We start from the raw sequence: 21,921 nt of genomic DNA on the forward strand, positions 1-21,921 counted from the left end.
TAAATGTAAGGGGGAAAAGGGGGGAACAAACTACTTCAAGGTCTCAGAGCGAGTGACGTCACCGATTGAAAAGCTATGCACCACCGCTAACTAGCTAGCCATTTCATATCGGTTACATAAGCCTAATGTTTACTTTATAAATATTTTATGTTCTAAATCGTGCCAAAATCCTGACAAATTTCATCGTGCTACAAAACAAAGCAAAAAGAAGTTTGGAGATTTGTATTACATATTTGAATAATCTAATATTAGAATTAAACAATTAAGGCCTTTAAACACTTGTTGGACAATAACTGTACAATTTGCATGCATTTTGGGTGTGGGTCTGACGTAGTTGAAATAAATCCAGATCGTTGCATTTTATGGGGAAATTAGTACAAAATTAGGGGGTTATTCTTTTACATGGTGTGACAGCTGATACTTAGGTCTATCAAAATCAAGACAAATATTTGTGGAAAGAAAGTTGAAATTGTCCCATCTTTTTAAGAATTATTGAGGTTTAAAACAGGACATTTTTCTCTCAGCCTCATGTATAAGAAACCAGGTGGTTCGAGCCCTGAATGCTTATTGGCTGAAAGCCAATGTATATTAGACACAAAAAAAATTGTACTGTTCTAAATACTTTGGTAACCAATTTATCATAGCAATAAGGCACCACGGGGGTTTGTGGTATATGGCCACTATATTGCGGCTAAGGGGCAATATCCAGGTACTCTGTGTTGCGTCATGCTTATGAACAGCCCTTAGCAGTGGTATGTATATTGGCCATATACCAAACCCCCTCGAGCCTTATTGCGTAGCCCTTTCCTGCAGTCAAATGACCAAATCACGCTCTTTTGACCTCATGGGTGGAATGATAAATTAAATATAGCATAAAGGGTGTGGGGTTCTGGCCCTGCTCGGACCTTGCGCCGCGGCCACTAAACTGGCCTGGCATTTGTTTTTATCCGTCTAGAACAGTGGTCACCACCCGGTCGATCGCAATCGACTGGTCGGTCTCCAAGGCATTCCAGTCGATCACCAAACATAAAAAAACAACAACGATAAAGCCTCCTATTTGTACTATTCGTTTCGCGTTGTTGACGGCAGGTGCACTTGATTTAGCAGGCCAAGCGCAGGGAAGGTACAGTGTTCCCATGTTGAAGCATTTCACGAGTCTGAAGGTAGACTTCCGCCTCCGAGACAGGCCCAGAGAGCAAGTCAAGTGCATCATGTATCATACCGCTGGCCGGTGTTCCGATAAGCTTCCGTTGTTATTGTTATCGGATTGTTTCTTTGTTTAATATCGCTGAATATTTCACTTTCTCTGGTCATAGGAGTAACAGCATGAATTAGTGCACGAGTCAGAAATAATGCAGTTCGACTTGAGTTTCGCCACCAGCTAGAAGACTGAAGTGTGATCATATATCTACATTATCTAAAAGATCATTTCAAAATGGTCTGAGAAGAACAATTCAAGCATAGCCAATATGCAGTGATAATGTATTGGGCTTGTAGCCTGCTGCACAAAACTCATTGATAAAGAACTGTTTTAATTGGTGAATGTTCTTCATTTTTTTAAAGTCATGTTTTTTTTAAATATCTGAGCGGTAGATCTCAGCTTGTATTTTACCTCAGAAATGGACCTGGACACAGAAAAGGTAGGTGACCACTGGTCTAGAACTACAAAAGTTGTTAAAATAAAAACCTACCTCCGGTTGACTTAAATTGAACGTCTCAGCTATTTTCCCGTAGAGTTCTTTGACGTTATTAAATCCCTCGATCCTTCCCGTGGGGCTGCCGTGGGCGAGCTGAGTGTGGAACACTAGTTTGGGCCGCAGGTTGGCAGGTGGCGGTGGGAGCCCCGCTCCGTTTACGGTCGACTTCACGGAGCGCCCACCGGTGGGTCCACCGACCTCCTCATTCTCCACCAGGTTCGAGCTCTCCCTCGACTTGTTCTTCTTTCGTCTCAGTCCTAAAGGCATCGTGTGGCGGCGTCAATAAATCTGTTTCTGGTCTGTTGATAAATCCGGTGGTCTGTCTGTCCGGTTAAAACATTGGAGTGGCTACCTCTTCCACAAATCCTCCTTCCTTCCGCCTTTACCTCGACTAAACTCGACTGACTATCCTTTATCCCCAGGTTCGACTTTGTTCTCCGACAGTGAGTAAGTTGTCAACCCAACACCTGACTCGATCATTAAACAGTAGGTAATATTCAACAGGTAGGTGACGACCGTGTGGCGCGGTGTCTTCCTTGTTCCACGGTCCACACACAGGCTGCTCCGCGGTGAACAATAGCGACTCTGTCTCAATATGCTGTGCGGGGAAAGGAGGCTTGGTGGGGGCAGGAGTCCTAGCGGTGGGGCCATGAAGATATGCGCCATAGACCGCGTCTTCTTTACTCTAAACAACACACATCCAAAGGACACATTTTGTTACTAAGTGCTTATAACTGTTACAACTGCTGCGTACAGTTCCCTTGTTGAATGTGCTGATTTTAACTTCCCTCGCCCTATAAATATATATTGTTTTATTAGCAAATCCTTAAAATGAATCATGTCAATTCATCTGGTTTTGACCTTTTTGCCCGTCCACGACCATTCTCTGACCTTCCCCCATTGGATGAATAAACACTATAAGACTCCAACCACCTGCTTCCTGTGTCTGCATCTGGGTCTCGCATTGATAGGGAATAGGGTGCACTATATAGGGAATAATGTGCACTATATAGGGAATAGGGTGCACTACATAGGGAATAATGTGCACTATATAGGGAATAGGGTGCACTATATAGGGAATAGAGTGTACTATATAGGGAATAGGGTGCACTATATAGGGAATAATGTGCACTATATAGGGAATAGGGTGCACTATATAGGGAATAATGTGCACTATATAGGGAATAGGGTGCACTATATAGGGAATAGAGTATACTATATAGGGAATAGGGTGTACTATATAGGGAATAGTGTGCACTATATAGGGAACATGGTGCACTATATAGGGAATAGGGTGTACTATATAGGGAATAGGGTGTACTATATAGGGAATAGGGTGCACTATATAGGGAATAGGGTGTACTATATAGGGAATAGAGTGTACTATATAGGGAATAGGGTGTACTATATAGGGAATAGGATGTACTATATAGGGAATAGAGTGTACTATATAGGGAATAGGGTGTACTATATAGGGAATAGGGTGTACTATATAGGGAATAGGGTGTACTATATAGGGAATAATGTGCACTATATAGGGAATAGGGTGCACTATATAGGGTGCACTATATAGGGAATAGTGTGCACTATATAGGTAATAGGGTGCACTATATAGGGAATAGGGTGTACTATATAGGGAATAGTGTGCACTATATAGGGAATAGGGTGCATTATATAGGGAATAGGGTGCACTATGTAGGGAATAGGGTGCACTATATAGGGAATAGGGTGTACTATATAGGGAATAATGTGCACTATATGGGGAATATGGTGCACTATATAGGGTGCACTATATAGGGAATAGTGTGCACTATATAGGGAATAGGGTGCACTATATAGGGAATAGTGTGCACTAAATAGGGAATAGTGTGCACTATATAGGGAATAAGGTGCACTATATAGGGAATAGGGTGTACTATATAATCAGTTAACCACACTTAGCTCCTATAAATCTGGCTGAGTGATGTGGTGTCTCCTGGGGGAACAGCTCGTCTCTGTGTTAGGAACACTGTCTCTGTGTTAGGAACACTGTCTCTGTGTTAGGAACACTGTCTCTGTGTTAGGAACACTGTTGATGTGTTAGGAACACTGTCTCTGTGTTAGGAACACTGTTGATGTGTTAGGAACACTGTTGATGTGTTAGGAACAGACAACCAGTCGTTGGTTACTGCAGCTGGACAGACACACACACACACACACACACACACACACACACACACACACACACACACACACACACACACACACACACACACACACACACACACACACACACACACACACACACACACACACAGACAGACACACAGACAGACATACACACAGACAGACACACACAGACAGACAGACACACACACACAGACAGACAGACAGACAGACAGACAGACAGACAGACAGACAGACAGACAGACAGACAGACAGACAGACAGACAGACAGACAGACAGACAGACAGACAGACAGACAGACAGACAGACAGACAGACAGACAGACAGACACACATACAGACAGACACAGACAGACATACACACACACACACACAGACAGACACAGACAGACAGACAGACAGACACAGACACACACAGACAGACACAGACAGACAGACACAGACACACACAGACAGACACAGACAGACAGACAGACAGACAGACAGACAGACAGACAGACAGACAGACAGACAGACAGACAGACAGACAGACAGACAGACAGACAGGCTGTATGTATTTCCTCATGACCTGTACTGGTGTACTGGGCTGTGTTGACACTATATTATACTTCAGACAGTGTAGTTACAGAACCTGAAGATAAATATCATCGGAGTTTTGTGTTGAAATGATTGTGGCTCTTTCCGAGGTGTAAACGAGATTTCCAAATGTTTTATTTGTAAAGTACTGTATGCCTTTCAGAGTTACAAATGTTTATTATGAAAATATGTACAGTACTTTGTTTGAACTTTACATTTAATGTGAATCTCCCCCAGAACAATATAAACCACGTCATTTACTTCGTGAACAAACCCCATCGGTCCTCAGATCTCTACATCCTTGTCTTGTGTTACATTATACAGTATATAATCAATGTTACAGTATATAATCAATGTTACATTCCGTGGCACACACTATGTCTAGTCCCAATCGGCACCCTATTCCCTATATAGTGCACGACTTTAGACCAGAGTCCTATGGGGCCCTATTCCCTATATAGTGCACTACTTTATACCAGAGTCCTATGGGGCCCTATTCCCTACATAGTGCACTACTTTAGACCAGAGTCCTATAGGGCCCTATTCCCTACATAGTGCACTACTTTAGACCAGAGTCCTATGGGGCCCTATTCCCTACATAGTGCACTACTTTAGACCAGAGTCCTATGGGGCCCTATTCCCTACATAGTGCACTACTTTAGACCAGAGTCCTATGGGGCCCTATTCCCTACATAGTGCACTATGAACAGAATAGGGTTCCATTTGGGACACACCCCAAATCAAATGAGACATAACAGAAAGGAACATGGGGTGAATGTGGGAAGGACCCAAATAATCAAATGTTTACTGTCAAATATTAACACATTTACTTCCACGTATATCAACTTTGCCGCATGCACGGTATTTAGACAAAACACCAAACAGATAAAAAATATTAATTGCACATTCTTTAGAAAGGGCCTCGATCTGTGAACAGTCATCATTGTCCTCATGTGTGAGGAGAGAGGAGGATGAGAGGGAGAGAAGAGAGAGAGAGAGGAGGATGAGAGAGAGGAGAGAGAGACAGAGAGAGGGAGAGGAGGATGAGAGAGAAAGAGGAGAGAGAGGAGGTTGAATGAGAGAGAAATAGATCGATAGAGGAGGTTGAGATAGAGAAAGAGGAGAGTGAGGAGGTTGAAAGAGAGAGAAGAGAGACATAAGGATGAGAGAGAGAGGAGAGAGATAGAGAAAGAGGAGAGAGAGGAAGTTGAAAGAGAGAGGAGAGAGCGAGGTGGATGAGAGAGAGAGAGAGAGAGGAGGATGAGAGAGAGGAGAGAGAGAGAGAAAGAGAGAGTAGAGAGAGAATAGGTTGGGAGAGAGAAAGAGGAGACAGAGGAGGTTGAAAGAGAGAGGAGAGAGAGAGAGAAGAAGAAGAGGAGGAGAGAGAGAGGTGAGGAGGAGAGACTTCTGTATGTGTAATGTTTACTGTTAATAAAGAGGAGAGAGAGGAGGATGAGAGAGAGAGGAGGATGAGAGAGAGAAAGAGGAGACAGGAGGTTGAAAGAGAGAGGAGGATGAGAGAGGAGGTTCAAAGAAAGAGGAGAGAGAGAGAGAGAGAGGAGAGCAAGAGGAGGATGAGAGAGAGAGAGGGTTGAAAGAGAGAGGAGAGAGAGAGGAGGTTCAAAGAAAGAGGAGAGAGAGAGAGAGAAGGATGTGAGAGAGGAGAGAGAGAGGAGGTTCAAAGAAAGAGGAGAGAGAGAGAGAGAAGGATGTGAGAGAGGAGAGAGAGAGGAGGTTCAAAGAAAGAGGAGAGAGAGAGAGAGAGAGGAGAGCAAGAGGATGATGAGAGATAGAGAGGGTTGAAAGAGAGAGGAGAGAGAGAGGGTTAAACTTTGTATCTTTTCACTTTGTATGTTGTCTACCTCACTTGCTTTGGCAATGTTAACACATGTTTCCCATGCCAATAAAGCCCTTGAATTGAATTGAATTGAATTGAGAGAGAGGAGGATGAGGGAGAGAGGAGGATGAGAGAGAGAGAGGGTTGAAAGAGAGAGGAGAGAGAGAGAGGGTTAAAGGAGAGAGGAGTAAGCTGGCATCCTGATGTCATCACTTTCTATCCACCAGGTATGTGTCTGTCTGTCAGTCTGTGTGTCTCTGTGTTTCTCTGTCTCCCTGTGTGTGCCTGTCTGTCTGTCTGTCTGTCTGTCTGTCTGTCTGTCTGTCTGTCTGTCTGTCTGTCTGTCTGTCTGTCTGTCTGTCTGTCTGTCTGTCTGTCTGTCTGTCTGTCTCTGTGTGTCTGTCTTTCTCTCTCTCTCTCTCTCTCTCTCTCTCTCTCTCTCTCTCTCTCTCTCTGTGTTTGTCTCTCTCTCTGTGTGTCTGTCTCTCTCTCTCTCTGTCTCTCTGTGTCTGTCTCTCTCTTTCTCTCTCTGTCTCTCTGTGTCTGTCTCTCTCTCTCTGTCTCTGTGTCTGTCTCTCTCTTTCTCTCTCTGTCTCTCTCTCTCTGTCTCTCTGTGTCTGTCTCTGTGTGTCTCTATCGCTGGGTGTCTCTGTCTCTCTATGTGTCTCTGTCTCTCTGTGTGTCTTTCTCTCTGTGTCTCTCTGTCTCTCCGTGTCTCTCTGTATGTCTGTCTCTCTTTCTCTCCGTGTCTCTCTGTCTCTCCGTGTCTCTCAGTGTCTCTCTTTCTCTCCGTGTCTCTCTGTCTCTCCATGTGTCTGTCTCTCCGTGTCTCTCTGTATGTCTGTCTCTCTTTCTCTCGGTGTCTCTCTGTCTCCCCGTGTCTCTCTGTCTCCCTGTGTCTCTCTGTCTCTCCATGTCTCTCTGTCTCCCCATGTCTCTCTGTCTCTCTGTCACTCCGTGTCTCTCTGTCTCTCCGTGTCTCTCTGTCTCCCCGTGTCTCTCTGTCTCCCCGTGTCTCTCTGTCTCCCCGTGTCTCTCTGTCTCTCCGTGTCTCTCTGTCTCCCCGTGTCTCTCTGTCTCTCCGTGTCTCTCTTTCTCTCCGTGTCTCTGACTCTCCGTGTCTCTCTGTCTCTCTGTCTCTCCGTGTCTCTCTGTCTCTCCGTGTCTCTCTGTCTCTCCATGTCTCTCTGTGTCTCTCTGTGTGTCTGTCTCTCTTTCTCTCCGTGTCTCTCTTTCTCTCCGTGTCTCTCTGTCTCTCCGTGTCTCTCTGTGTGTCTGTCTCTCTTTCTCTCTGTGTCTCTCTTTCTCTCCGTGTCTCTCTGTGTGTCTGTCTCTCTTTCTCTCCGTGTCTCTCTTTCTCTCCGTGTCTCTCTGTCTCTCCGTGTCTCTCTGTCTCTCCGTGTCTCTCTGTCTCTCCGTGTCTCTCTGTCTCTTCATGTCTCTCTGTGTGTCTGTCTCTCTTTCTCTCCGTGTCTCTCTGTCTCTCCGTGTCTCTCTGTGTGTCTGTCTCTCTTTCTCTCCGTGTCTCTCTTTCTCTCCGTGTCTCTCTGTCTCTCCGTGTCTCTCTGTGTGTCTGTCTCTCTTTCTCTCCGTGTCTCTCTGTCTCTCTGTGTCTCTCTGTCTCTCCGTGTCTCTCTGTGTGTCTGTCTCTCTTTCTCTCCATGTCTCTCTTTCTCTCCGTGTCTCTCTGTCTCTCCATGTCTCTCTGTGTGTCTGTCTCTCTTTCTCTCCGTGTCTCTCTGTCTCTCCGTGTCTCTCTGTGTGTCTGTCTCTCTTTCTCTCCGTGTCTCTCTTTCTCTCCGTGTCTCTCTGTCTCTCCGTGTCTCTCTGTGTGTCTGTCTCTCTTTCTCTCCGTGTCTCTCTGTCTCTCCGTGTCTCTCTGTCTCTCCGTGTCTCTCTGTGTGTCTGTCTCTCTTTCTCTCCATGTCTCTCTTTCTCTCCGTGTCTCTCTGTCTCTCCGTGTCTCTCCGTGTGTCTGTTCTTCTAGGAAGCAGGTAAATGCCTCTTCAGGACATCCTTGGCGTTGCTGGGGAGACTCTCAGGAAAGTTCACGTCAAACTCCACCACCAGGTCACCTCTCTGCTCGGGGTTCTTGGGTAAGGGGAGGCCCTGTCCTGCTACAGTCTGTCTCATGCCTGGTTTTATCACATCCGTGATCTTCATGTTACACGTCTTCCCGTCTATCGTAGACACCGTCACCGAGCAACCACACAATGACTGGAAGAGGTAAAGGAGAGGGCACATAGTTAATGACATGTTGGCAGAGTGGACAACACACAGACAGAGACTCAGACACACACACACACAAACACAAGATACTGTAACTAGATATTATAGCTATGATTGGTCTGTAATCGCCTCCAGATTTGTGGTTAGATTTCCTTGACAGATTGAACATGTGCTCTTCTGGTTTGGTGCTTTGCTAAAATAGGACTTTTCCTTCAAGCAGAAACTATGCTCCATTACTGATAAACAAGGCTGCGATTTAACATCAAGCTATTTTCATGACATGAAGAACAAGAGAAGAGGAGAGAGAGAGGAGAGGAGACAGAGAGAGACAGAGGAGAGGAGAGGAGACAGAGAGAGACAGAGGAGAGGAGAGGAGACAGAGAGAGACAGAGGAGAGGAGAGGTGACAGAGAGAGAGGAGAGAGAGAGAGAGAGAGGAGAGAGACAGAGAGAGAGAGAGAGAGAGAGAGAGGAGGAAAGAGAGAGACAGAGAGAGGAGAGGAGGAGAGGTGACAGAGAGAGAGAGGAGAGGAGGAAAGAGAGAGACAGAGAGAGAGAGGAGGAGAGGTGACAGAGAGAGAGGAGAGGAGGAAAGAGAGAGACAGAGAGAGAGAGAGAGAGGAGAGGAGGAAAGAGAGAGACAGAGAGAGAGAGATGAGAGGAGGAGAGAGACAGAGAGAGAGAGGAGAGGAGGAGAGAGACAGAGAGAGAGACAGAGAGAGGAGAGGAGGAGAGAGACAGAGAGAGAGACAGAGAGAGAGAGGAGAGGAGGAGAGGTGACAGAGAGAGAGGAGAGGAGGAAAGAGAGAGACAGAGAGAGAGAGAGAGAGGAGAGGAGGAAAGAGAGAGACAGAGAGAGAGAGAGGAGAGGAGGAGAGAGACAGAGAGAGAGACAGAGAGAGAGAGGAGAGGAGGAGAGAGACAGAGAGAGAGACAGAGAGAGAGAGGAGAGGAGGAGAGAGACAGAGAGAGAGAGAGAGAGAGAGGAGAGGAGAGGAGGAGAGAGACAGAGAGAGAGAGAGAGAGGAGAGGAGAGGAGGAGAGAGACAGAGAGAGAGAGAGAGAGGAGAGGAGAGGAGGAGAGAGACAGAGACAGAGAGAGAGAGAGAGAGGAGAGGAGAGGAGAGGAGGAGAGAGACAGAGAGAGAGAGAGAGAGAGAGAGGAGAGGAGAGGAGAGGAGGAGAGAGACAGAGAGAGAGAGAGAGAGGAGAGGAGAGGAGGAGAGAGACAGAGACAGAGAGAGGAGAGGAGAGGAGGAGAGAGAGGAGAGGAGGAGAGAGAGAGAGGGAGAGAGAGAGAGAGAGATAAAATTATGAGGAGAGAGAGGGGAGAGGAGGAGAGACTTCTGTATGTGTTATGTTTACTGTTAATTTTTATTGTTTATTTCACTTTTGTATATTATCTACCTCACTTGCTTTGGCAATGTTAACACATGTTTCCTATGCCAATAAAGCCCCTTGAATTGAATTGAGAGGAGACAGAGAGAGAGAGAGAGAGAGAGAGAGAGAGAGAGAGAGAGAGAGAGAGAGAGAGAGAGAGAGAGAGAGAGAGAGAGAGGAGGAGGAGAGGAGAAAGAGAGAGAGAGAGAAGAGGAGAAAGAGAGAAGAGGAGAGAGCGAGAGGAGAGGAGGAGAGGGGAGACAAGGAGACCGAGAGACAGAGAGAATCTATACACACCCCATAATGACAAAGCAATGACAGATGTTTCGAAATTTTAGCAAATTTATAAAACAATAAAAATATCACATTTACACATTTACTTAGTACTTTGTTGAAGCACCTTTGGCAGCGATTACAGCATCAAGTCTTCTACAAGTCAGTCGAGTTTGGCTGTGTGCTTAGAGTTGTTGTCATGTTGGAAGGTGAACCTTCGCCACAGTCTGAGGTCCTGAGCGCTCTGGAGCAGGTTTTCTTTAAGGATCTTTCCCTCGATCCTGACTAGTCTCCCAGTTCCTGCCACTGAATTACATCCCCAGAGCATGATGCTGCCACCACCATGCTTCACCATAGGGATGGTGCCAGGTTTCTTCCAGACATGACGCTTGGCATTCAGGCCAAAGAGTTCAAACTTTGTTTTCATCAGACCAGAGAATCTTGTTTCTCATGGTCTGAGAGTCCTTTAGGTGCCTTTTGGCAAACTCCAAGTGGGTTGTCATGTGCCTTTTACTGAGGAGTGGCTTCCATCTGGCTACTCTACCATAAAGGCCTGATTGGTGGAGTGCTGCAGAGATGGTTGTCCTTCTGGAAGGTTCTCCCATCTCCACAGAGGAACTCTGGAGCTCTGTCAGAGTGACCATCAGGTTCTTGGTCACCTCCCTGACCAAGGCCCTTCTCCTCCGATTGGTCAGTTTGGCCTCGCGGCCAACTCTATGAAGAGCCTTGGTGGTTCCAAACTTCTTCCATTTAAGAATGATGGAGGCCACTGTGTTCTTGGGGACCTTCAATGCTGCAGAAATGTTTTGGGTACCCTTCCCCAGATCTGTGCCTCGACACAATCCTTTCTTGAACAAAAAATTAATGTAACCTTTATTTAAATAAGCAAGTCAGTTAGGAAGAAATTCTTATTTGCAAATGTTTTATATTTTGTATTTAACCTTTATATATATATTTATTTTTTCACTTTCATATACATTGTAGAATAATAGTGAAGACATCAAAACTATGAAATAACACACATCATGTAGTAACCAAAAAACTGTTAAACAAATCTAAATATATTTTACACTCACAATTCTTCCAATTAGCCACCCTTTGCCTTGATGACAGCTTTGCACACTCTTGGCATTCTCTCATCCAGCTTCACATATAATTATTCTCTTGAAGGAGTTCCCACATATGCTGAGCACTTGTTGGCTGCTTTTCCTTCACTCTGCGGTCCAACTCATCCCAAACCATCTCAATTGGGTTGAGGTCAGGTGATTGTGGAGGCCAGGTCATCTGATGCAGCACTCCATCACTCTCCTTCTTGGTCAAATAGCCCTTATACAGCCTCGAGGTGCAGTTAACTCTAATGAACTTATCCTCTGCAACAGAGGTAACTCTGGGTCTTCCTTTCCTGTGGCGGTCCTCATGAGAGACCGTTAACTCTAATGAACTTATCCTCTGCTGCAGAGGTAACTCTGGGTCTTCCTTTCCTGTGGCGGTCCTCATTAGATCCAGTTTCATCATAGCGTTTGATGGTTTTTGCGACTGCACTTGAAGAAACGTTCAAAGTTCTTGAAGTTTTCCGGATTGACTGACCTTCATGTCTTAAAGTAATGATGGACTGTCATTTCTCTTTGCTTATTTGAGCTGTTCTTGCCATAATATGGACTTGGTCTTTTACCAAATAGTGTTATCTTCTGTATACCACCCCTAACTTGCCACAACACAACTGATTGGCTCAAATGCATTAAGAAGGAAAGAAATTACACAAATGAACTTTTAACAAGGCACACCTGTTAATTGAAACGCATTCCAGGTGACTACCTCATGAAGCTGGTTGAGAGAATGCTAAGAGTGTGCAAAGCTGTCATCAAGGCAAAGGGTGGCTACTTTGAAGAATCTCAAATGATTTGTTTAACACTTTTCTTTAGTTACAACATGATTCCATATGTGTTATTTAATAGTTTTGATGTCCTCACTATTATTCTACAATGTATACAATAGTAAAAATAAAGAATAACTCTGGAATGAGTAGGTGTGTCCAAACTTTTGACTGGTACTGTAAATACAGTTGTACAGCATCTAAACCAGCCAAATCAATATGTTATTCCACATTGAACCACTTTCTATTGGCAGTGTTTCCCCTTACTATTACTTTGAATAGGCGGCCCACCACGATCCGCCAAGCAAAAACCCATCTCACCTGTCGTAGACTAACTTTCACCGGGTACACGATGTCCGACCCCTCCCTTCTAAAGTGCATGTGGGGCTTGTCCTTAATGACAAACACGATATCAGCAGGGATGGTATTGGGCGACTCGTCTCCTTCTCTGGGGAACGTGATCTTGGTCCCCTCCTTCCACCCTCTCTTAATCTCTATGGTGAGAATCTTATCCTCCGTCCTCATGGTCCGTCCGTCAGGGTTCATCCTCTTCCTGCTGATCTTCATCCTCTTGGTGCAACCATGAAACACTTCCTCCAAGGATACCCGCAGCTCGTGATGGACGGCCGGGTCCTGCTTCCTCCTCTGCTGCCCGCCCAGCCCCACGTGGCGGTCCCGAGGGAACCCGTTGAGGTTAAACGAGGTGAAGGAGCCGAACGGGTCGTTGCCGTCCACGTCCATGTCCTCGTCGTCTCCGCCCGGACCGCGCCCGTTAGCCTTGCGTCCGAAGAACATCTCGAAAGGGTTGGCACCGCCGAAGAAGGTGGCGAAGGTGGCATGGGGGTCTCCGTGGAATGTGTAGGAGGTGAAGTTGCTGCCCTGGTCATCTGGACCACTACTGGGACCTCCTTTGAGACCTGACAGGAAATGACACTGGAGTCAACAACCATTCAGATAATGCATTGCATTTAACGTATTATCTACTGAGACCTGAGTGACAGCAGCTGGGAAACAATGACATCATTTGGATAATGCTGATAACCTACGTATAGATAGCTAATGATGATAACCTACGTATAGATAGCTAATGATGATAACCTTTGTATGTATAGACCATGCAGATAACCTACATGTATTGATAGATAATGTTGAAAACATATGTATTGATAGATAATGCTGATATTCATTGATAGATAACACAGATAATTAATGTATTGATAGATAATGCTGATATTCATTGATAGATAACACAGATAATTAATGTATTGATAGATAATGCTGATATTCATTGATAGATAACACAGACAATTAATGTATTGATAGATAATGCTGATATTCATTGATAGATAACACAGATAATTAATGTATTGATAGATAATGCTGATATTCATTGATAGATAACACAGATAATTAATGTATTGATAGATAATGCTGATATTCATTGATAGATAACACAGATAATTAATGTATTGATAGATAATGCTGATATTCATTGATAGATAACACAGATAATTAATGTATTGATAGATAATGCTGATATTCATTGATAGATAACACAGATAATTAATGTATTGATAGATAATGCTGTTAACATGTGTATGTCACGTTCTGACCTTTATTTCCTGTGTTTTGTCATTATTTAGTATGGTCGGGGCGTGAGTTGGGGTGGGCAGTCTATGTTTGTTTTGTCATTATTTAGTATGGTCGGGGCGTGAGTTGGGGTGGGCAGTCTATGTTTGTTTTGTCATTATTTAGTCTGGTCGGGGCGTGAGTTGGGGTGGGCAGTCTATGTTTGTTTTGTCATTATTTAGTATGGTCGGGGCGTGAGTTGGGGTGGGCAGTCTATGTTTGTTTTGTCATTATTTAGTATGGTCGGGGCGTGAGTTGGGGTGGGCAGTCTATGTTTGTTTTGTCATTATTTAGTATGGTCGGGGCGTGAGTTGGGGTGGGCAGTCTATGTTTGTTTTGTCATTATTTAGTATGGTCGGGCGTGAGTTGGGGTGGGCAGTCTATGTTTGTTTTGTCATTATTTAGTATGGTCGGGGCGTGAGTTGGGGTGGGCAGTCTATGTTTGTTTTGTCATTATTTAGTATGGTCGGGGCGTGAGTTGGGGTGGGCAGTCTATGTTTGTTTTGTCATTATTTAGTATGGTCAGGGCGTGAGTTGGGGTGGGCAGTCTATGTTTGTTTTGTCATTATTTAGTATGGTCAGGGCGTGAGTTGGGGTGGGCAGTCTATGTTTGTTTTGTCATTATTTAGTATGGTCGGGGCGTGAGTTGGGTGGGCAGTCTATGTTTGTTTTTCTATATTTAGTATGGTCAGGGCGTGAGTTGGGGTGGGCAGTCTATGTTTGTTTTTCTATATTTAGTATGGTCGGGGCGTGAGTTGGGTGGGCAGTCTATGTTTGTTTTGTCATTATTTAGTATGGTCGGGGCGTGAGTTGGGGTGGGCAGTCTATGTTTGTTTTGTCATTATTTAGTATGGTCGGGGCGTGAGTTGGGTGGGCAGTCTATGTTTGTTTTGTCATTATTTAGTATGGTCAGGGCGTGAGTTGGGGTGGGCAGTCTATGTTTGTTTTTCTATATTTAGTATGGTCGGGGCGTGAGTTGGGGTGGGCAGTCTATGTTTGTTTTGTCATTATTTAGTCTGGTCGGGGCGTGAGTTGGGGTGGGCAGTCTATGTTTGTTTTGTCATTATTTAGTATGGTCGGGCGTGAGTTGGGGTGGGCAGTCTATGTTTGTTTTGTCATTATTTAGTATGGTCGGGGCGTGAGTTGGGGTGGGCAGTCTATGTTTGTTTTGTCATTATTTAGTATGGTCGGGCGTGAGTTGGGGTGGGCAGTCTATGTTTGTTTTGTCATTATTTAGTATGGTCGGGGCGTGAGTTGGGGTGGGCAGTCTATGTTTGTTTTGTCATTATTTAGTATGGTCGGGCGTGAGTTGGGGTGGGCAGTCTATGTTTGTTTTGTCATTATTTAGTATGGTCGGGGCGTGAGTTGGGGTGGGCAGTCTATGTTTGTTTTGTCATTATTTAGTATGGTCAGGGCGTGAGTTGGGGTGGGCAGTCTATGTTTGTTTTGTCATTATTTAGTATGGTCAGGGCGTGAGTTGGGGTGGGCAGTCTATGTTTGTTTTGTCATTATTTAGTATGGTCGGGGCGTGAGTTGGGTGGGCAGTCTATGTTTGTTTTTCTATATTTAGTATGGTCAGGGCGTGAGTTGGGGTGGGCAGTCTATGTTTGTTTTTCTATATTTAGTATGGTCGGGCGTGAGTTGGGGTGGGCAGTCTATGTTTGTTTTGTCATTATTTAGTATGGTCGGGGCGTGAGTTGGGGTGGGCAGTCTATGTTTGTTTTGTCATTATTTAGTATGGTCGGGCGTGAGTTGGGGTGGGCAGTCTATGTTTGTTTTGTCATTATTTAGTATGGTCAGGGCGTGAGTTGGGGTGGGCAGTCTATGTTTGTTTTTCTATATTTAGTATGGTCGGGGCGTGAGTTGGGGTGGGCAGTCTATGTTTGTTTTTCTATATTTAGTATGGTCAGGGCGTGAGTTGGGGTGGGCAGTCTATGTTTGTTTTTCTATATTTAGTATGGTCAGGGCGTGAGTTGGGGTGGGCAGTCTATGTTTGTTTTTCTATATTTAGTATGGTCAGGGCGTGAGTTGGGGTGGGCAGTCTATGTTTGTTTTTCTATATTTAGTATGGTCAGGGCGTGAGTTGGGTGGGCAGTCTATGTTTGTTTTTCTATATTTAGTATGGTCGGGGCGTGAGTTGGGGTGGGCAGTCTATGTTTGTTTTGTCATTATTTAGTATGGTCGGGGCGTGAGTTGGGTGGGCAGTCTATGTTTGTTTTGTCATTATTTAGTATGGTCAGGGCGTGAGTTGGGGTGGGCAGTCTATGTTTGTTTTTCTATATTTAGTATGGTCGGGGCGTGAGTTGGGGTGGGCAGTCTATGTTTGTTTTGTCATTATTTAGTATGGTCGGGGCGTGAGTTGGGGTGGGCAGTCTATGTTTGTTTTGTCATTATTTAGTATGGTCAGGGCGTGAGTTGGGGTGGGCAGTCTATGTTTGTTTTGTCATTATTTAGTATGGTCGGGGCGTGAGTTGGGGTGGGCAGTCTATGTTTGTTTTTCTATATTTAGTATGGTCGGGGCGTGAGTTGGGGTGGGCAGTCTATGTTTGTTTTTCTATATTTAGTATGGTCAGGGCGTGAGTTGGGGTGGGCAGTCTATGTTTGTTTTTCTATATTTAGTATGGTCGGGGCGTGAGTTGGGGTGGGCAGTCTATGTTTGTTTTGTCATTATTTAGTATGGTCGGGGCGTGAGTTGGGGTGGGCAGTCTATGTTTGTTTTGTCATTATTTAGTATGGTCGGGGCGTGAGTTGGGGTGGGCAGTCTATGTTTGTTTTGTCATTATTTAGTATGGTCAGGGCGTGAGTTGGGGTGGGCAGTCTATGTTTGTTTTTCTATATTTAGTATGGTCGGGCGTGAGTTGGGGTGGGCAGTCTATGTTTGTTTTTCTATATTTAGTATGGTCAGGGCGTGAGTTGGGGTGGGCAGTCTATGTTTGTTTTTCTATATTTAGTATGGTCAGGGCGTGAGTTGGGGTGGGCAGTCTATGTTTGTTTTTCTATATTTAGTATGGTCAGGGCGTGAGTTGGGGTGGGCAGTCTATGTTTGTTTTTCTATATTTAGTATGGTCAGGGCGTGAGTTGGGTGGGCAGTCTATGTTTGTTTTTCTATATTTAGTATGGTCGGGGCGTGAGTTGGGGTGGGCAGTCTATGTTTGTTTTGTCATTATTTAGTATGGTCGGGGCGTGAGTTGGGTGGGCAGTCTATGTTTGTTTTGTCATTATTTAGTATGGTCAGGGCGTGAGTTGGGGTGGGCAGTCTATGTTTGTTTTTCTATATTTAGTATGGTCGGGGCGTGAGTTGGGGTGGGCAGTCTATGTTTGTTTTTCTATATTTAGTATGGTCAGGGCGTGAGTTGGGGTGGGCAGTCTATGTTTGTTTTGTCATTATTTAGTATGGTCAGGGCGTGAGTTGGGGTGGGCAGTCTATGTTTGTTTTGTCATTATTTAGTATGGTCGGGGCGTGAGTTGGGGTGGGCAGTCTATGTTTGTTTTGTCATTATTTAGTATGGTCGGGGCGTGAGTTGGGGTGGGCAGTCTATGTTTGTTTTGTCATTATTTAGTATGGTCGGGCGTGAGTTGGGGTGGGCAGTCTATGTTTGTTTTGTCATTATTTAGTATGGTCGGGCGTGAGTTGGGGTGGGCAGTCTATGTTTGTTTTGTCATTATTTAGTATGGTCGGGGCGTGAGTTGGGGTGGGCAGTCTATGTTTGTTTTGTCATTATTTAGTATGGTCAGGGCGTGAGTTGGGGTGGGCAGTCTATGTTTGTTTTGTCATTATTTAGTATGGTCGGGGCGTGAGTTGGGGTGGGCAGTCTATGTTTGTTTTTCTATATTTAGTATGGTCGGGGCGTGAGTTGGGGTGGGCAGTCTATGTTTGTTTTTCTATATTTAGTATGGTCAGGGCGTGAGTTGGGGTGGGCAGTCTATGTTTGTTTTTCTATATTTAGTATGGTCGGGGCGTGAGTTGGGGTGGGCAGTCTATGTTTGTTTTGTCATTATTTAGTATGGTCGGGGCGTGAGTTGGGGTGGGCAGTCTATGTTTGTTTTGTCATTATTTAGTATGGTCGGGGCGTGAGTTGGGGTGGGCAGTCTATGTTTGTTTTGTCATTATTTAGTATGGTCAGGGCGTGAGTTGGGGTGGGCAGTCTATGTTTGTTTTTCTATATTTAGTATGGTCGGGGCGTGAGTTGGGGTGGGCAGTCTATGTTTGTTTTTCTATATTTAGTATGGTCAGGGCGTGAGTTGGGGTGGGCAGTCTATGTTTGTTTTTCTATATTTAGTATGGTCAGGGGTGAGTTGGGGTGGGCAGTCTATGTTTGTTTTTCTATATTTAGTATGGTCAGGGCGTGAGTTGGGGTGGGCAGTCTATGTTTGTTTTTCTATATTTAGTATGGTCAGGGCGTGAGTTGGGGTGGGCAGTCTATGTTTGTTTTTCATATTTAGTATGGTCGGGGCGTGAGTTGGGGTGGGCAGTCTATGTTTGTTTTGTCATTATTTAGTATGGTCGGGCGTGAGTTGGGGTGGGCAGTCTATGTTTGTTTTGTCATTATTTAGTATGGTCGGGCGTGAGTTGGGGTGGGCAGTCTATGTTTGTTTTGTCATTATTTAGTATGGTCGGGGCGTGAGTTGGGGTGGGCAGTCTATGTTTGTTTTGTCATTATTTAGTATGGTCAGGGCGTGAGTTGGGGTGGGCAGTCTATGTTTGTTTTGTCATTATTTAGTATGGTCGGGCGTGAGTTGGGGTGGGCAGTCTATGTTTGTTTTTCTATATTTAGTATGGTCGGGCGTGAGTTGGGGTGGGCAGTCTATGTTTGTTTTTCTATATTTAGTATGGTCAGGGCGTGAGTTGGGGTGGGCAGTCTATGTTTGTTTTGTCATTATTTAGTATGGTCAGGGCGTGAGTTGGGGTGGGCAGTCTATGTTTGTTTTGTCATTATTTAGTATGGTCGGGCGTGAGTTGGGGTGGGCAGTCTATGTTTGTTTTGTCATTATTTAGTATGGTCGGGGCGTGAGTTGGGGTGGGCAGTCTATGTTTGTTTTGTCATTATTTAGTATGGTCAGGGCGTGAGTTGGGGTGGGCAGTCTATGTTTGTTTTGTCATTATTTAGTATGGTCGGGGCGTGAGTTGGGGTGGGCAGTCTATGTTTGTTTTTCTATATTTAGTATGGTCGGGGCGTGAGTTGGGGTGGGCAGTCTATGTTTGTTTTTCTATATTTAGTATGGTCAGGGCGTGAGTTGGGGTGGGCAGTCTATGTTTGTTTTTCTATATTTAGTATGGTCAGGGCGTGAGTTGGGGTGGGCAGTCTATGTTTGTTTTTCTATATTTAGTATGGTCAGGGCGTGAGTTGGGGTGGGCAGTCTATGTTTGTTTTTCTATATTTAGTATGGTCAGGGCGTGAGTTGGGTGGGCAGTCTATGTTTGTTTTTCTATATTTAGTATGGTCAGGGCGTGAGTTGGGGTGGGCAGTCTATGTTTGTTTTTCTATGATTTGGGTATTTCTATGTTTCGGCCTAGTATGGTTCTCAATCAGAGGCAGGTGTCATTAGTTGTCTCTGATTGAGAATCATACTTAGGTAGCCTGGGTTTCACTATGTGTTTGTGGGTGATTGTTCCTGTCTCTGTGTTTGCACCAGATAGGACTGTTTAGGTTTTCTCACATTTATTGTTTTGCTAGTTATTTCATGTCTAGTTCCTTTATTAAAGAACATGAATAACCACCACGCTGCATTTTCGTCCGCTTCTCCTTCACCACAGGAAAACCCTTACAGTGTATTGATAGATAATGCTTATGATTTATGTATCGATGGATAATGCTGATGACTTGTGTATCGATATATAATGCTAATATGTATGAATTTACAATGATAACCTGTGTATTGATAGACAATACTGATAGCAATATATAATGCTAATATGTATGAATTTACAATGATAACCTGTGTATTGATAGACAATACTGATAGCAATATATAATGCTAATATGTATGGATAGATCATGATGATAACCTATGCATTGATAGATAATACCGATAACAATAGATAATGCTATCTAGGTATTGATTGATAATTTTTGTATGTATTCACAGATAATGCTGGTATGTATTGATAGGCTATTTTGAGACCTGAGTGACACTGGAGTCAGGAACCATTCAGATAATGCTAATAACTTGCTGTACTATAGGCTACTAGACCTGGGTCACGTACATACATGTAGGCTACATCAACTACTTTGACACCAAAGCTTCACTTGAGTTTGCCCGGCTGCCTACAATGGGACCAATGGTATAGTCCTAGTCAATGGGACCAATTGTATAGTCCTAGTCAATGGGACCAATAGTTCAATGGGACCAATGGTATAGTCCTAGTCAATGGGACCAATAGTATAGTCTTAGTCAATGGGACCAATAGTATAGTCTTAGTCAATGGGACCAATAGTATAGTCTTAGTTAATGTGCTGGAATATTTGCCATGCACAGTATTTGATCCAGGTATATACTGTACATAGTATTTGATCCAGGTATATACTGTACATAGTATTTGATCCAGGTCTATACTGTACATAGTATCTGATCCAGGTATATACTGTACATAGTAATTGATCCAGGTATATACTGTACATAGTATTTGACCCAGGTATATACTGTACATAGTATTTGACCCAGGTATATACTGTACATAGTATTTGATCCAGGTATATACTGTACATAGTATTTGATCCAGGTATATACTGTACATAGTATTTGATCCAGGTATATACTGTACATAGTATTTGATCCAGGTATATACTGTACATAGTATTTGATCCAGGTATATACTGTACATAGTATTTGATCCAGGTATATACTGTACATAGTATTTGATCCAGGTATATACTGTACATAGTATTTGATCCAGGTATATACTGTACATAGTATTTGATCCAGGTATATACTGTACATAGTATTTGATCCAGGTATATACTGTACATAGTATTTGATCCAGGTATATACTGTACATAGTATTTGATCCAGGTATATACTGTACATAGGCAATACACAGAAGAATACATGTATAAGCACATGGCATTATAGCTGAACGTCTCCAGGTCAGTGGATTCCTCCTACCATTGCAAATCTGCTGTTTTCTCATGTGCTATTGAAATGGTTTTGATGCCTTGGTCTCTATACTGACACGTTCAACTGTAATTGACAGGAATAATAATACAATCTGACAATGTATTTGGAAATAATTACTGTTATATATTTCTGACCAACTAAGAGCAATGTCTGCATATTATGGGCAGACTGATACGCTACCCCGACAAGAAGGGAAATAGCAGCATATTGGTTTATTATAATAAATGTTACGAATCAATTAAATGAGAGTGAAATGCTGTTGCCTTCTCTAACCAGTGTGGTTAAAATGTCGGTCTGTATTGGATAATGGCCAATAATATTCCACGCACCTTTTGATGTGTGCGCTCAATGACGGGGTGGGTGAAATGACAACCAGAAGAAGACAACAATGAAATGTGGGATGTCATATTATCCTACCTTCCTCTCCATACTGATCATAGATCTCCCTTTTCTTCGGATCACTGAGGACTTCATATGCTTCGGCGATCTCCTTAAATTTCTCCTCGGCGTTGGCCGCCTTGTTTTTGTCCGGGTGCCATTTCAGAGCCTGTTTTCTGTACGCCTTTTTGATATCCTCGTCGGCCGCTCCTTTCACTATCCCCAGGATTTTATAATAATCTTTCCCCATAGTATCCCCGAAGCGGCGCTGCGCTGGAGAGAAGAGAACCCGCTGGTGTTTGACGGACGCTGCCTGTCAGTCAATCCGCAATGAAAATATATCCAGGGGACAGAGACCCCTCTGATATGGCTGCGAGTGGAAAACTTAACCGCCGCTCTCTCTGCAACTCTCAACACTAATATCAGCGCCAGCCAGACACTGACACACAGTCAGGCAGTTGAACAGTGAACAGCTACAGATAGATTAAGTAGCCTAGCTACGTTTAGAGTGATTACTCAGAGCTGTGGACCCCGTGATATTTATCCACATCCCGATATAGACACACTTTAAACAGCCGTGGGTCCCCTCCTCTTGCGTCCGACCCCACCGGTATGCTTTCTCTGCTCGCTGGAATCCAGGGGCTCTTTCTAGAACTTAAATGCTGCCGTAGCACGCCATTTCCCATATTCGACTCTTTTTTTGGGGATTCATCTGTTGAGGTGCAAAGATGCCGTTTTTTTATGCCTGTATTTCTGTTTAAACACCCAC

The 21,921-nt window shown here is 44.2% G+C and overlaps 2 protein-coding genes across 2 annotated transcripts in view; both read right to left on the reverse strand.

Moving 5' to 3' along the window:
• LOC124010244 (PDZ domain-containing protein GIPC1-like) overlaps positions 1-2,216 on the reverse strand; it is a 60,426-nt gene extending 58,210 nt beyond the window's left edge. Inside the window, exon 1 of the mRNA XM_046322697.1 lies at positions 1,692-2,216. Within this exon, the coding sequence (XP_046178653.1) occupies positions 1,692-1,964 (273 nt within the window). The 5' untranslated portion in view covers positions 1,965-2,216. The remainder of the gene's footprint in view (positions 1-1,691) is intronic.
• A 5,918-nt stretch (positions 2,217-8,134) lies between these two features.
• Positions 8,135-21,742, reverse strand: LOC124009780 (dnaJ homolog subfamily B member 4-like). Its single transcript, XM_046321937.1, has 3 exons — positions 21,192-21,742; positions 12,351-12,946; positions 8,135-8,492 (listed from the first exon to the last, which is right to left on the reverse strand). The coding sequence occupies exons 1-3, from the start codon at positions 21,400-21,402 to the stop codon at positions 8,259-8,261; spliced, it is 1,041 nt and encodes a 346-aa protein (XP_046177893.1). The 5' UTR covers positions 21,403-21,742; the 3' UTR covers positions 8,135-8,258.
• Positions 21,743-21,921: the final 179 nt, after the last annotated feature.

The sequence above is a fragment of the Oncorhynchus gorbuscha genome, linkage group LG22, assembly GCF_021184085.1.
Source record: "Oncorhynchus gorbuscha isolate QuinsamMale2020 ecotype Even-year linkage group LG22, OgorEven_v1.0, whole genome shotgun sequence".
Classification (NCBI taxonomy): Eukaryota; Metazoa; Chordata; class Actinopteri; order Salmoniformes; family Salmonidae; genus Oncorhynchus; species Oncorhynchus gorbuscha.